The sequence below is a fragment of the Struthio camelus genome, chromosome 2 (assembly GCF_040807025.1).
Source record: "Struthio camelus isolate bStrCam1 chromosome 2, bStrCam1.hap1, whole genome shotgun sequence".
Lineage (NCBI taxonomy): Eukaryota > Metazoa > Chordata > Aves > Struthioniformes > Struthionidae > Struthio > Struthio camelus.
In genome coordinates, this window is record NC_090943.1 from 63572862 (window position 1) to 63590129 (window position 17268).

The 17268-nt window shown below is 39.2% G+C and overlaps 1 protein-coding gene across 5 annotated transcripts in view; it reads left to right on the plus strand.

The window, feature by feature from the left end:
- The window catches only part of ADCY1 (adenylate cyclase 1), a 163250-nt gene extending 149698 nt beyond the window's left edge, over nucleotides 1-13552 (plus strand). For all 5 annotated transcript variants that reach the window (XM_068936073.1, XM_068936074.1, XM_068936076.1 and 2 more), the window contains 2 exons: nucleotides 2008-2132; nucleotides 3016-13552. In XM_068936073.1, coding sequence (XP_068792174.1) covers nucleotides 2008-2132; nucleotides 3016-3354 — 464 coding nt within the window. In that variant the 3' untranslated portion in view covers nucleotides 3355-13552. The remainder of the gene's footprint in view (nucleotides 1-2007; nucleotides 2133-3015) is intronic.
- The last annotated feature ends 3716 nt before the right edge of the window (nucleotides 13553-17268 follow it).

Consider the following 17268-nt stretch of genomic DNA (forward strand, 5'->3'; position numbering starts at 1 on the left):
TGGTTTTATACTTGTGTCCAGTTCTAGTGTGTTTATTATATAATCAATGCACACCTCAAAGGAAACTGCACTAATACATTTTTACAGTATAATTATTAGTGTATGTGGTCTTGTGACCCATATCGCTTTGCGCTGCTAAACTGCTGCAAACTGGGGCTGCTGTACTTAACTATTATGTATTCCTGCATGTGCAAAAGCCATGCTGGCATTAAAGTGTGGTGGTGGGAGTTTTTCATCCACAGATGCCAAATCACCTGTCCTCTTTGTCAGGATATAGTTTGAAAAAAAAATTCTGATAGGAGAAGCTTTTTAGTTTCAGGATGGAATTTTGGGTTGGAGAAAGCAGGAGGAGAGAGAAGAAGACATTTGCTAAGGCATGAAGAATCAGACCCAAGTGTCTGAATCCCTAACATGCTTTAATCCCCAAATTATTGTGCTGTGCTGGCAAAAAGCACTCTCAATGTCTTTTACTAGTATTTCTCCATGTAACTCATGAAATATTAATTGATTGATTGATTGAAAGAGAAGCATGACCAAATCTGTGCCCCATGAGTTGTAACACTTGATCCAGATTCAGTGGATGCTCAAGGCTTATTGGGATATATGGATATTTTCCATATATGGATGCATATTTCATTTCATTCAAATTAAAAAAAAAACAACAACTGACATCTTGAAATTTTTCACTGGACAAGGAAACTTTCCTGTTGAATCCTAGGCTCAGGCATATGGTTTGTAAAGTTCTCCCTTTGATTTTTTTGTTATGCTGCTATTATACATATTCTTTTGCCAGTCTTCCCAATTATTTTGGTGAATGGGTGCTATTCTCTAGCAAATTCAATGCTCTGGCCTTCACAACACAGAATTCCCATGCAATCCTCTATATGTTATTTTATATCTTACCTTTCTGAGTCCTTTCTCCCAGCCTGCATGGAGAGCAATTTCCCCTCCTCGCTGCCATCCGTCCATCCAGCTCCTCTCCAATGGTACATCCGGTGCTGTTACCATTTCACTAACTATTCTAACACAGCTAGTTTTCTTCAGGCTCTCTCTATACATGCTTTCATGGTTTAATTTTTGAGAGCTGGCTGGACAAGGGGAAAAGTGAGGTTGCTAACAGCAGGGTAGTGAGAAAGACCAAAGACATCAAGGGCAGCAATAGAGAGTTATACGTCTTTGCCCTCCCATACATCCCAGTAATTGCAAGTCCAAAATTCTCTCCAGAAATGTGTTCTAACTGGTCTTTCCAAGTTTGCATGTGGGCAGAGACCACAAATATCTTTTCCCCCTTTTCTGTGCAGCTTGCCTGGGAGAGACCTTGCACAGAGCCTCATGGAGTATTTAGCACCTGCAGCTCTTCAAGACACTCAGGAAAAGGAAACCTTTTCAAGCAAAGAGCCAAAATTGGTCAGAATTATAGCAGTGAACATTGTGGTTATTTAGAAAGATGCTTGAGCCATTTTCACATACTCCTCTCTACTTCCGGGGTTTTATTGGCTGACAGTGCAGGATCTGAGCTGTCTGGTACTGATGATCAAATGTGACATGCATCCCTTACCCCATTCCTGGTGTTTCCCAGGCTACTGGCTTCTGTTTAGCTTGGAAAATCCTCCGTTCGAAGGCTTTGTATTGGCAACTGCAGTGGAAGTCATAGGAAGCAATGAAAGATTTTTAAACATTTGTCCTGAACTGGTCCACAGCTAAACTCTGCACTACCACTAGTTTTCTTCTTTTCTTAAAACAGGCAAAAGGGAAAATCCACAGATGGGCAAAATGTTTATGTTGTCTATCATATTGCATTTCCAATAACATCATCTTCATTTTGTTTCTAAAAGCCTTAAAAATCCAGAAGTCCAAATGGCATTAATTTAACATATATTATGTTCTATGACCAGGAAGAATTCTTAGGCACTTCTGTTAAATCTAATGTACGGGATCAATGTTTCCTTCAGATAACACGCTGCAGTTTTTGAAAGAATAACAAAAGCATTATTATTCTGATTTTAGGTATTAATGTTGGACCTGTAGTGGCTGGAGTCATTGGAGCCAGAAGACCGCAATATGATATCTGGGGGAACACTGTAAATGTTGCCAGTCGAATGGATAGTACTGGAGTGCAGGGGAAAATTCAGGTGAGTGCATTCTGCGAGCCCTTTGCAAGCTTTGTGTACCTCGTGGTTCATATTTGGTTACATTTTCAAGACTGCTTAGAAAATTCAGCCTCACTTGATCTTGTGGTTTTTATGAAAAGGGCAACATTCTCCAGATGATTCGGGCATCAGATGTATAGTTATTTCCCGTTATATATGCTTCACTACTTGGAGGCGATGAAATCCTCAGATAAATCATTTCCCATCCAGAGAAACAGAATTCATGTTTAATTCTCTGCTGCATTTTATTCAGTTGGAGGCAAGCCTGAGAATGCCGACACAGCATGGGCCAATTCTTGCGCTGCAGGAATTTTGCCTGAATAAAGACTGCAAGGAAGGGATCTACGTCCATTTGCATCCTGTTGCATTTTATGTAGTTTTAAAAATCCTTAAGATTCTGTGGATCGGAGGGGCTACAGAGGCAGAGGACGTTACCGGTCTACTAGAGCTTGGCTAGACATAATGCTTCACTTCTGAAAATCTCAAGGAACTTTTGGAGTCCTTTATCCGAAATACCTACTTTGTCTCCCAGAATTTCTTCTGGAGTAAGTTAAACTCACTGGAGCTGATCCAGCCTACAACAGTAGAGAATATGGCTACGTATATCTGAAGGACAGAGCTTAGTTTGACTGTATAATTCTTTAGCCCAAGACCAGAAGTTTTGCTTCTCATATTCCAGTTTGGTATACTGATTTCCTTTAGGAAATTCTCGGTGAACTGAAGAACAGCAGTAGCTGCTTACTCGTTCTGCCACATGTGTTTCATGAAGCAGAAGTAAAATGGGGAGAGTTTGGGCAGTTCTAGGATTAACCTTATACAAATAGAAAAAACTAATAGCTCTTTTTTTTTTTTTTCCTGTCTTCAGGTGACAGAAGAAGTTCAGCGGATATTAAAGAGGTGCAGTTATGAATTTATGTGCCGGGGTAAAGTCAGTGTAAAGGGAAAAGGAGAAATGTTGACCTATTTCCTGGAAGGAAAGGCCGATGGAAATAATTCACAAACACGGTCTTTAAACTTAGAGCGAAAAATGTACCCTTATGGGAGAGCAAACATTCAAACGAAACTGGGCACCAGCTGCCCGTCGGTGTCCTCAGTTGCTGGCTTTACTGCAAAAGCTGGGCTTGGAGCAGCCCAAGTGTCTGCTACTCACACAAATCAAACGCTACATTATCTTCCTTCTGTGCCAGCTGTGAAGGAGGCGTAGAGCAAAGGAGGTTTGGTTGTGCCATTTGCAGTGAACCTGGAGAGCAGCGGTTGCCTGAATTTTTACCAAGAGGTCAAGGGTCATAGGCTGTGGCATTAACCAAGGACCACTACAACCCAACCAAAGAGAACTTGGGGACCGTGTAATGAACTCTTGGGATGGAACATATAAGGGCTAGCAATTCTGTTAGGAAAAGTCAAAACCTGATTTTCTGGAAATAAGGAATATTTTCTTGGCATTTTTAAAGGGTAAATGAAAAAAATTGAGACAAACGTGCAAGCAATTCTTTATGTGTGTGTGTATATATATGTTTTAATCTATATATGCACATATACAAAAACTCCTATGTAGACTTGATAGAGATTTATATATATAAATATAAAAAATGTATTTATTTACACATCCACCTGCAATGACATAGCAAAGAGATTTCTCTTCCTGTCATAGCCAGCACTGTTGGGTCTGAGATTAGCAAAGCTGCATTTAACTGGGGAGTGTAGGGCAGCTGAAAGCTCTCCGGGGCTATAGCAAGAATTAGAGAAACTGTGCTCCCAGTGCTTGAATTCAAGCGATCAGAATTTATCAGTGACAGATTAATGAAGTTTGGATTCAGCTAACTGATAAACCCAATGTGTTTTTAAAAATTCTACTTACATAGTCCAAAAACTTTGAAAAATTTCCAATTCAAATCGTGACATGAGGATATGAAGTAGATAAATGACAGAGCTTAACATTTTGTGAGGATAGCAATTGCTATTCTTAACAATAAAAAAAAAAAAAGAAAAAAAAAGTTGAGAAAGTTTTAAAAGTTGCTGCTTCTTCACAGGTCATTTGATTCTGTGTGAGACAAAAGTGCCACCCTGCCAGCACAGCAATATGCTTACCCAGTATAAACATTCCTTCCTGCTTTACGTACCATGCCAGTTTTTCTGAAGAGCAGAGGAATATTATTATTTCAGACTTTTACAAACAGCATAGGTCCTGAGGCTCAGTTCCAGCTGTACCTTTTTAAAAGCTCAAAGAGTAGTCCTGCACTGGTGACAAACGTGCTGTTGTTAGGCCTGCGATATTTGTATGCTTGCCAACATAGTCTTTCTTGTTAATTGATTTTTAAATTGATGCCACAGTTTATTATGTCTTGATTCTACCCAGGCTCACTCTTCAAAGCTGTACAATTATAGAAAGTTATAATTCTGAGAAACAAGCACAGTCGAACTTTGCCCAAACGAGGAGCACATTGGTAAACTTGCCAGGAGAGTGAGGGCTGCTCTTAATCTGCATAAAAGGGAACATATTTTGACTGCTTTTCCCTTAATGCAGCCCATATCCTATTGTTCAGGGTTTCATCTTGAAACGCTGATCTGGATGTGAAACATGGAGTGCAGCTCTGTATTTGAGGCGGGAGCAGTCCCAGGTCATCCTGCTGAGGATGGCTGGCGACGTGGTCCATGGACTGCTGCCATAAGGTCCTGATGGGGATATGCAAGCTAACCAGCTTGCTGCTTCCCAAAAGAGAATCAAAACTTTGTCTAAAAAAAGGCAAAACTTCCTTTTAACTTTAAAAAAAAAAAAAAAAAGCTTCAGTTATTCGCAATATACCGTTGAAAACTTGCATGTTCTAGGTGTCACCTTCTCCTGCAATCAGCTTTTTTTCTTTTCTTTTCTTTTCTTTTGTGTTTTTTTTGGAGCAGTCACTGTTTCTGTTTTAAAACTATATGGACACATATTAAGTCAATACATGCAAAGCATTAAAGAAAAGCCACATCAGGCTGCTTGTGGGATTCTGCAGGTTTTCAGCAGGGTTTTTAATTGGCTATCAGCTAGGTGCTTCATTACAGAGACAGCAAAATTAGTGTTGTGATTAGAGCGAGCTGAGGAAACTGAGGACTGATTCCTAGCTGTACTAGGTGTATGCAGCCTGGCTGACCTGCCAAAAGACACTGAATCTCTTTATCTCCCCAGCAGTTATCCAATTCACAAGCATTCTGCTGGAATAATTAAATTCTGCTTTTGAGGCATTCATAGCCATTTAAGTAAATACATTTATAGAACATAAATTTCAAAGAATGAATATTTGCGTAATTAAACTAAATAAATGGTATCCACGTAATGTGCACTGCATATTTTATATTTTCTAATAGCTTTGTAAGAATTAAATCATCCCACAGTAAGTTAAATATTTAACCAACATGGAAAGCATTATGCACAACAACGTTAAGCACCTAACTCCACTCACAAAGAGCCCAGGTTACACAGTCTGTGAAGCAGTGGACTTGATGCAACTTCACTGATGTTAATTAAACTTTATTTTTACATGTACTGTTATCACAAAGAATCTTTGGACCCTAGGTGTAGATCAAGTAGCACATAATCACATAGGGAAAATATAGCCATTGTCCCCCTGTCAAAAGCTTACAATGAGAGTGTTTTTTGTTGCTTTTTGAATGGGTCCAAAACACAGGTATATTGCCATTGTTTCATACATCGCTAAGCTGACAGTGAATTGTTCCCTTTGCTAATGTTTTCAGGACTTTTCTGTAAAGCCAGTTAACAATACAATGGCAGGTGGCAGATGCCTCAAAAACTGCAGCAACACGGATGTGTCAGGACCTACTACTTTGAGTTTTCACGAATGCAACAGCAACTTTACAGGAAGAATTTTTGTGCATTTTGTCCAGGTCTTGATAAACTCCTTCCCATCACAGCAACGCGAGAGCTGGAAACTCGTTCCCAGCCTAGTCCTGGAGTAAGGTTAGTGTAGGAGACCATGAAACAAAGTAAAAATGGATCATCCGTTTTAATATTTTAAAAGATTAGCAGGTGCTAGTGGGATCACTTAGAAGTTTTTCTAGGCCTGATCCTCCTCTCCAGCAGTTGAATAAGGCATGTGCCTTCTGTAAGGACGTTTTTTTATGTTGCATGGAAAGGATCAGACAGAGGCTGTCTAGCACCAGCATCTCCTGGGGTCCTTTCGCAGGAGTTTGTTGCTTCTGGGGCAGGCTGTGTGGAGCAGGACGGGTTCTGCAGCTGCAGCCGCTCCAGTTAGCGCAGACTAGCTGGCACCATCAGGGATGGTGGATTTGGACTCAGGCTCCAGACTTTGTTTGCTTGAGTCCTACCCTTAACATTTTCGGATTGTTGTTGATGTTGTTGTTGCTGTTTCGACCATGGGGATGACTGTATTTTTCCTATTTCTTTGTAGCCCAGGACTGAGCAGTGCAGAATCAGAAAAAAAGTTCAGCCAAGACCCAAATGAATAAAAAAACATGTGAAACTAATAGGAAGTGTTTAGCAGCTGTTTCAGCAGGGAAGACTAAACACCCACTGAAATCTTGATATAATAAAGCTGTGCTCTTGCCTTCATGATTTCCCTCCCTATTCTCATCATTTTCCCCCATTTCATTTTTTGTGTACATTTGTTTTATTTCAGCTGTCATATGATGGCTTTAGATGACAAATTTAATCTCCCTTCTCTTTTGCATTCTTTGATATCTTTAGCAAGTTCTATTCAAGGAAAGAGATAGCAATAATCATTCTGCTAACCCCACAAATGCACATTATCTACCCAATTTGAGGTGCTGGTCCTAACATTCCTGTTGGTAATTGGCTGAAGACAATATGTGGCCCACTCCAATACTGAAAACAATCTGAAAGATTTCCTTGGAGTTTTGTGGGATTTGGTTCTGGCCCACCTTAGCGCCTGCAGTAGCATTTCCTATATTGCATTCACTGATTTTGTGGTCAAGCGTTGTAACTTTTGACTGGGTGATCTTGCTGTAGCCCCAGCAAGGGGCCAGTTCTGCCCCACAGAGCCCCAAAAGCCCTCACTTCTAATTGAGGGTCATTACGTGGGTGTAGCGTGAGCAGAATAGCCTCCTGCATTTCTATTTAATCTTTTGTGCAGCTGCTAGCTTGAAACAATTAACAGATATGAGCCCTACAACAAAGTGGTGCCATTTTGGCATGCTAATGTCTGTCGGTAGCAAGCACAATATTTCACATGAGTTTGCACGTTTTCTCTTTAAGAAAATAGTAATAAATGAAGTCTTTCGTTCTTTATATAAGCAGATAAGTATCAGAGTTCTTCAAACTTACTTCACTGTCTTGGGAGCTAATTTCAAAATGTTCCTATGCTACCTTTATCTTTAAATGATTTTTTAATTACTGTTCTACTGCTGAGATTACAAACTGGCATTCAGTTGAATTACCGGCTAGATATTGCCAACCATTTTACATTTGTATGGACTAGAAAGCTATTTTGTCCAGCCTGTACAATGCTTTTTTTTGTAGCTGCTTCCCGCTGCGACAATTCGCATTCCATGGTCTTCACCAAAACACGCGCAAATTCTCCCTTACTTATTCCTCTAGGTGAGACTGCGAGCCAAAAGCTTCGGCTCTTTAGGGCTGAACCTCTGTTCCTCATGGACCCACAAGGCCTGCAGAAATCACCCAGAGCTTAGCGCGGTTAGGAAAGTCAGGATTTGAACTTCTGTAGGCAAAATTCTGCTTTGGGTTACGGTGGTGCCTCGCCATGGTACTGATCCGAGGTCACTATTTTACGACACTGTAACCCAGAGTAGATTATGAGCCTGAGTCTCTTTCCCACTTTTGCCTATAATGCAGCTGTAAGGCAAAAGAAAGTACTTGGGAGTAACTGTAAGAAAACAGTCTATGACCTGTGCCATTTCAGCGCTTTGAGGAGTTTGAACACATTGGTAAGTAGTGTGACTCATTTTCACTTGTTGATTACCGGCTTGTAGCAAAAACAAAGCATTTTCTCTACATCAGCAAGTCCAGATTCTGTATGTGTTCTGCCCAGACAGGAGGACTATTTAGCCATACTGTTCTTTCAAGTTAGAGTTTTGTATTACAGTGAAAACCAACATTTTTTAATTTGTGATAAACCTGTATTATAATGCCTTATTTATTTTTAATCTTGTACAGTGTTACAAAACAACAAAAAACATTGGCCTTTCATGTATTATTCACTTTAAAAGATGTATTGTATGAAATTTTGTAAATAGTTTTAGCTCTGAGAGGTAATTGCATGTACACTTGTATAAAAAGATGCAAAAAGGCACAGTTTTAACAAATGTCAATGATTTTTGTAACAGACATTTTACATGTGCATGGAGATTATAAATCCTTTGGAAACAGACATCCCTTTGCTTTTCCTTACAATCTATTGCATGCCACTCATGCCTGACTTCAGTAAAACAAAACAAAACAAAACAGTAAGTTTTCCTAAATGTTTTTGACATATCACTTCTGGCACAGAGTTAAATTCACTAGTTGCATGTGCGTTCAGCAAAGCAAAATCAAAATGCAAACAGCAAAGTAAGAAGAAAAATAATTTAATGATCATGATCTGCCAACTTCAGTGTTCCAAGGTCCGTAATACAGTATATGAAATGTGTTATCAACACCTATGCTATCTTTATAAGGTACCTTTTGGTTGTTAGAAGCAATAAACTCTATTTACTGTAATATAAAAAGCAAGCAGATATTCTAGTTCATAATGGTGTAATATCTGACATTCAGTGGGTACTCTCTGGTACCGCATTTGATGTAGTGTAGTCATTGAGGAGAAGGACCAGATGTCAAATCCATCATTGCTGTATGCAGGTGCAACGCTATGGAAGTTAATGGAGGTGAATTTGGCCCATTGATGTTACCCAGAGTATATTTTTAGTGTGGTAATAAGTTATTGTATCTGAAAAGTACACACCGCAAATAGATTCTTTTCTTAGATATATAGCTATATATTATTTATATATATATATATATATATATATATATACACACACACACACACACACACACAAATTTATTTTAATGCCTTATTTTTGTTAGCTTCTTGACTCATTTTCCAAAAAAATTGTTTTGCTGAATAGAAAGTATTGATCAGAACTTCTAGGATAAATTCACTGGGTTCTCTGGTTTTGAGTCCCTTAGATATCGTAGCTGAGCCCAAAGCTGGAGTCTGACATCGGTTAGCGACATGGGAATATCCAGTCTTCTAGCTGATTTTTCCCATATTGCTGCTAAACAAAACTTTAAATTCTGAAGATATTTTGCATGCATTGTTTTTAAATTGATCATATCTATGTCACTACAGCTAGGGACTACCTGATGAATTACTTAAATATTTGCTATATGATAATTCAGGAGTATTGCAGAAGCATAATGCAGTGGTTGGTTGCAGAGGAAAAAGGGTCTGTACTGTGAGTACTGTCTGCTATGGATTAACAAGAACTTCTTACATTTTACAGATTTTAGTGCTACAATAGGACTTACAAATCCTTTAATTTGTTTAGTTAAATTAATCAGATGACTATGTGGTTAACTAAGCAGTACAGTTTCTGCAAGTAATCTTGTCATCATACATTAAAATGTAGATTTATACATTATGTCTCAGTTGGCTGCGTACAAGAACCATTACCTTGTGTTGATGATTGGCTTCATACAGCAGTTCAGGGTTTCTAACAGTCATAAATTAATTCATCTCAAATTCAGTGGGTTTTGAATGTCAGTGTGGCATAAGCATTGTGACTAACAACAATCTGGACTCTGCTTCTCTACCCCTAGCTCTGTTTATGGCTGGCTTTTTCCAGAATTTTGCATTGGCTTTTTTAGTTCTTCGTTCCTTTTAAGCCCATCTGTCCCTGAGCTTTCACACCACTCGCTCCTGACCAAATCTAAATGATGAATAAATATATAAATCTAAATAAATAAGGTACACATAAAGGTGGGGAGGGGGAGGAGGACTACAAGAAAGCAATTGCCGAAAGGTGAAAAGAGGAGAAGCCCGTACTCCTTCTGAAGTCAGTGGTAAAGCTCTCAGTGGCACAGGGCAGGCCTTGAGCATCCAAGCTGGCAAAGAACTTAACCAAATTCCTAATGGAGCCAGATTGAAACTTGTGCTCACGTGCATGGCCGGATCCATTTCTGAGTTTTCATGTCTGTTTGCATTCAGAACAATATTCAAGATCTCTCAGTGAACTCCTTTGAGAATTTCAGACAAAATCATTAGAAATGGTTGGAGTTGATGCCTGTTTTCTAATCACAAGGAAGCATCTTGAAATCTGAATTAGCAGTAGTTATTATGTGTAGCCAACGTGCTGAAGGGACTTGGCTTTGCTTGTGCCTTACTGCATGCCGGAGGATCTGCTGCTTTATCTTGGGATCCCCGTTTTATGCTTTCTGTGGCGTTAGACATGTCACACTAGCATAAAACTGAAGGAACAAACAGTGCTGCATCACTGTGAAACTTCTTTTACCGCTTCCTTTTCCACTTTGGTTTACTACCAGTGCAGCTGTGCCAGTGCAAGGGATGATCCAAGTGTTCATGGAGGGAGGCCACGCACAGGTATATGCGGGTCCAAGCTAAAAAAGAACAGATTTTCTAAAAAGCTCAGTGTATACAGTAAGCCGAGTTTTGCAGAAAATCTGGCCAGATAGTTTGGAGCTCCTCTGAAAGAGCTGGCTCCCCTCGTCCTCAGAGCAGTCTTAAACAACATGACAATTAAAAAAAATCCAGAATGCTTATCTATACCTTATAACTGCACTGCCATGTTTGCTATATGTAGGTTAAACTACTGGTGGTAAAACAGCTAACAGTTCTCATTGTGGGCAAGGGCAAGGTGTGCTTTAATTACTGCGGTTGTGCACGCTGTCGTGTCTTACTGTTCAAGTGCCTGACCTGCTACTTTGATCCCAGACCTGCCAATGGTGGTGGCATCAGTGAGGAGAAAGCTGAGCTGGCACGTGGAAGTGATTTAGGTGATTTCTCACTTTTTTTTTTCTTTTTTTTCCCCTCACTCTTTTATGAGCATGGGTGGGAAGGTTATCCATTTTTACATTTCAAATGGCATTCGAGTGATATATCGGGAAGTTTCAGCTGTATGTAGGTGAGGATGAACAGCCTGTGTGATCACAAAATTGCCTCATGATAATTACCTTTTTTAAAAAAAAGCCACAGTAGAAATCCTTCTGCATTTAGAATCGCTGCTTTTGTTTTACAGTGATACTACTTGTGTTCAACTGAAGACAAAGTGTAAAGCAATTGTGTAACTTGCTCCCGTGTTATGTGTATTTATATGCACAAATTTGGATATAGACAAAGCAAATGGTGAATTTTCTGTTTGGCATTCAAGCAGCTGATTATTACAGAGGTAGCTTTGGAAAATGTAATAGAGTAAAGTAGCAATGAAAGTCAAGCTTTCACAGTTACTGGTCTAAAAAGCGGAGTCCAATGGCAGTTATCATTTATAGAGTAATTTAACACTATATAGGGAAAGCTAGAGCAGAGACGCTATTTTCAGTGGAATTCTGAAGAGAAGTCAAAATTTTATAGACTAATTGTATGCTTCAGGGAGGTTTTTCTTACATAATATATTTACCTGCAGCTTAGTGTGCAAGTCATTGATTTTTACACAGAATTGGGATAATGGTGCAAAACAGTAATAATGCACAGATTTCAAAATTTCAGCAGGCTGCACCAGATTTGACCCAGCTCTCAAAATCCCTGCCACTAAATCTTGCACTGCCACTCAGATCATCTGTCTGGATTTTGTCTTGTTGATTCGTCCTTGTGCTCTCTGGCATCAGGAAGTTAATTTTTGTCCTCCTGGTAAACGTTCATAGCTTCTGCTTGGAAATTAGACGTTGTTAATCATTTCTCTAATCTGTTAATTGAAAAGACTAAAAAGGGTATGTGATTCCTTCTTTTTTCATGTGATCATGAAATAGCCAGCAGCCTAAGCTAGGAAGCAAAAAAAAAAAAATGCAGCAGATGTTCGGCATTCAAATTGATCTGCCTGCAAATGAAATGATAGTACAATGTCTGTTGCAGCCATATCCATAATTTTAAGCATTCTAGAAATATTTAATCTCCTTAAACACCATAGTACTAAGATGAAAAAAACTAGGCATGCATGCCTGCCTCTCAACACAACGTAATTTGGCTTTGGACATTAAAATATGACTTGCAGCTCATAAACACTGCACAGCTTGCTAAGAAGTAGCTGTGCCTCTGCTGCCCCTCACTCACCTCAGTTCCTCAGCTCCCTCACACTTCTGTTACAGGGACATGGTTGTCAAGCTTTTTTTTTTTTTTTTTTTCCCCAAAGAACTCATGATAAGGGAAATGAAGTCTAAATCATGTTAGATGGTTATTTAGCTGCATGTGTGAGTTTTCTCATCTGCACAAAACGTGCAAACCTATTTCAGGGGTCGTCATTTAGTCTGTGTCTCAATGTCACTTTTTATCCAAAAATCAAGAGTAAAAACAGATACTTGATTGTACAGTTTTGGGGTTTTATGAAGTTGGTTGAACTGAGGTATTCTATAGGAAGACCATGCTAGAGAAATCCTGTCAGCTGCTTAACCTGCAGATGTTTGCTTTAAACTCTATATTGCTTCCAAACTAACTTGAATTTATGAGTTAGACTTTGATTGCACCAGGTAGAAATACTCCATTCCTTCAAAGGGAAAACAAATGTACTCTTCTCTTTATTTAATTGACATAAGAGGTTTCAGAGGATCTTTTTTTTCTATTTAAAGCCCAGTAAGGTTGATGAAAACATTAACTTCAATGAATGTTAGATCTGGCCTTATTTCAAGGTCTGTTCCTCTCCCGCTGATGTCAAATGAGGTGTTGCCACTGACTTCAAAGGGACCGGGAAGAGGTCTACTATATCATAATAGAAACATCTACATAGGTAAATAAAATGAATAGTCCTAGCTTTAAGGAATGAACTAGTAAGTCAAGATGTCATTTTTCCAACTATTGTAGTCCACTGACACCTATAAATATTTTTTATATCTATATAGCTATTCACACATACATTCACACGCACACAAAATATATATATATAATATATATATATATGTGATATAAACAGTATAATACAATAACTTAACACTGGGTAACTTCTAATGATAGATTTGCATTAATAATACGGGTCTATTTTTATGTAAATAGAATATTATAGAGTATCTTCCAGTCTTTTTCAGGATTGTTAAATTGAGAAGAGCAATTGAATATTTGTCCTATTTTTATGTTAAAAAGTGAATGGACTGAAATGTTAAATGTGAATGTAAATTTCTTATTGCAACTTTTATACTGAGTGTTTGCACTATTATAATTTCTGGAATCTAATTAAAAATAAAGGAAAAAAATCTGCTTGAGTAAAAAGCTGTTCGGGTTTTTTTTTTTTTTTACCAAGTTGCATGTATTACTTTATACTCACCTGCCTTTCAGAGAGTTCAAAAGAATGCTTTTAAGGTTTCAAGCAAAGAATATACATCTAGAAATCCTGCAGTTTTACTTTCACAATTACCTTGGACTGAAGAACCTTGTGGGACCAATCTAGCTCCCTTTTGAGTCATGGGGACTTTTTGCATTGACTACATGGGAAGCTGGCTCGGGCCAAATGCTCCATCCATTGTGCAAGCAGAGGAAAGTAAACATGTGCGAATACTGGCAAAATACTGGCCACAGAGACCAGAAGAAGAGGAGGGGAAGCTGATCTCTCTCTCCCTTTCCACAAGCCAGCAGTAACTGGCCAACTTGAGCCAGTTATGCAGATATAGTAGATCATGGAGGCGGCTCACGTGGAGCAAATAGTGCAAGAAGATAGAAAGCAGGCCTTAATGCAAAATTGCATAGGTTAGCATAAAATTAGTTTGAAAACTGATAAAGTTATATCAGGTAGCATGTTCCTCAAGGGAGCCTGTAAGTTTGGGCACAGGACCAAATTAATTCGATTGTACTGCTTCCAGATCACAGCAGACTCCCATCTGGCCAGCTCGGAGCAAAAGCAGAGGCGCTTGGGTCCGTCACGCCTGTCCATGCAGATATGCCCTGAGATAACTTGGAAATGCAGAGTCCCTTGCGATGGAAAACAGCCTGGGCTCAGATGCAAGGCTTTTTATTCCAAACGCTGGACGAAGGCTCCCCAGCTGTTTCTCTTGCGGGTTGGAGAGCACACAGTGTGGGTTGTATAGACTTATTGTGATGACAGCAAATGTGATGGAACTGGTCTTGGGTTACCCTAATACCAATGAGCAGAGTTGCTTGTGGCCTTATATAGCCATGTTTCATTCTCCCCTTCCCCTCCGGAAGACAATGTGCCAGATCTTCACACCTGTCAATCGGAGTAGCTCTGCTGAGGCCACGAGGACTGTACTATGAATTAAATAAACTCAAAATCTGCCCTTCATAGTTAATTTAACCTTCATATTTAACAACTGGACCTATTTTGTCATATTAGCATTTTAAGTCTTTTCCTTAATATTGAAATGTGCAAATCTCACTGTGTCGTTTCAGGACTTTTTATGTATATAAATATACATATAGCTATAGATATATATCTAATATATCTGCACATACATGCACACATATATACTCACGTATCTTAATGAGATACTTAGTGTAAATTCTGGATTAATGGCTCTGGTCAGGTACTTTGGAGCAATTTTCTGTCATGCCCCATTACACAGCTGAATCACCTCAGAGACCTAATCACACACCATGAGAATTTGTGTTGCTTAAATAATGAGTACTACTATCAGCAGTGGGTTGCTCATGTCCTCTGGTAACAATTTTGGACAAGAAAGCCAGTTCCCGTCCTGGGTAGTTTATGCTATAGAAATGTAGTCTCTGGAATGGTTTATTGTTATTTTGAAATAGGCAGAAGGGGAGAATGGAAAATGAGAACATTGTGTACATTGTCCAGGCATTATTGGTGCATTGCCATTTTATCTATGTCAAAGCATTCCAGTTTTGCAGCCGTTCCCTAGGTCAGTAGGTCACCTAATTCGCTATTCCTGCTGGTGGAACACAATGTTCTGTAGTACAGTGTAATGAAATAATTATACAGGTACCAATCACGGGCCTTATTCTGGTCTGGGCTTTTCTGATGGAAAAAAAGCCATAGCTGGAAAGGGAGCCATGTAGTGGAAATTGTCTGTGACAATTCTGGCACTCATTAAACCCACTGAACTGTGGAGAGAACATTTGAGGATGGGGAGCTGGAGGTACACCAGACTACTTAGGAGTCCTGGTCTTATCCTAAACATCCGGTCCTCTGCGGATTATTCCTGCTGTCTGCTGCTTAGGTTTTCATAGTTTGAATATGTTTTCAGGCTCAAGGCTCAGAGGAAACAGAAAGGACACATTTAACCTTGCTTTAATGTGAACCTCCTAAGCTTATGCTGTTTCTATACTCATAAGCAGACATTAATCTGCTATTGCTAGATTTAGCCATAGTGAACTAGCGATGAAGAAATAGAATGACCTAGTAGTTGTGACTATTATAAATGTTTACCTTTTCATTTAGTAGGCATGATTTGAAGATGCCGATGAGTACTGTCATAGAAACCGTCTGCCATATTGATTACTCCACTGCCACATACAAAGTGGAAGAGCTGCCCGATCGCAAAGGCTCTGCTTCCCTGAGTCGGTGTGACTTCAGTGACTTCATTAGCATTCCCTCACCTTAGATCACCTGCGGATTTGTCTGAGCAATTCTAATAAGGCAATGAAGAACCACTGATAGTCATCTGGCCCAACCTCCTGCACAGGACTACACTCAGTCTGGCCACGCTACTGCACTGCACAAACATAGCATTTTTTTGTTTATTATTAGATGTAATAAAGTAAAGCAAATTCATCATGTTCTGGTCGCTGAGAGATTTGAAGCTAGACATTTGTTTGGCATTCACCAAATTGTGCTCATACTGTTGCCAAAGGTCGTGAAAGCATCATCGACTGTTTTCCCCCAAACTCTATAGTTACTCTGTATGTTTATTGAACTTTGGCAATGATAGTCTGTGCTCCTCAGCAGCACTGCCAACATAATTAGAAAGGAGCAGTCATATCAGAAAACACACAGCAAGTTACTGAGGAAAGGTCCCCGTTGAATATTAACTCAGATTGACTTCTGGGGTGTAGAAACACGTAGAAAGTGTATAGGACACCGTCTAGTGAATAAACAACATGGAGATAGAACACATCGTGGCATTCTGGTAAGACTAAACTGGGTAAGCATAAAATGAAGAGGAATCATTGACGTAATTACAAAGGCAGATGGTGGCACATTGATTTTGTGAAGGTGAATGACCTCTATGGCTACTAAAGTGTACCTAGTTTCTTACCACTGAGGTAATTAGACTTTTTAAAGTCAAATATTAATCAGCCAGACCTCTGGATAAAAAAGAGACTTTTCTCAATTTGGCATTCCCTGGAACGTTTTCAGAATGGCTATTTGTGTATTATAAACTTGTTTAACCAAAACAGTCAACAATTTTTAATGCCTGTAAGCTTTCTCATTAGAATGTAGCAGCATCTATAAATATTCACAACCCAATCCTCCTCTCAGATGGATGCCAAGCACTGTATCTGATGGGAGAGCTAGGTCCTGCAGAGGCCATGGAATTGATTTCTGTCCTTGCCTCTGAATTCTGATCTGTCCAGGTGAGCTATAACACACAAGTAAAGGAGCACTCCTTAAGGCTTTTGTTTACTCAGTCTTAATGCTACATTAAAGCAGAAAAAATTGGCTAGCAGAATGCTAACTTCGGAACCCTGCAAATGATGGGCTTGGAGGAAAATTTTCGTACTTCAATGTCTAGATTAAAAGCATTTAAGAATATTTGCAATGGTTCCGAGGCAAAGACCTAAATCACATTGATTTTCAAACTGTCACGGACCTCGAAGGGGATTAAGACATTTAAATAAGGTTTTAACTTTCTGAGCAAGCACAAAACCTTAGCAGGATATCAAGACTGTATTTCTGAGTGTTCAAAATCAGATTTACTGTCCAGCTAGACAGTCTTTGCCATAGCAGGGGTACAGTACCCAAAATAAGTGGAACTGTGTAACCTGAAACACAAGCCATGACTCAGTAT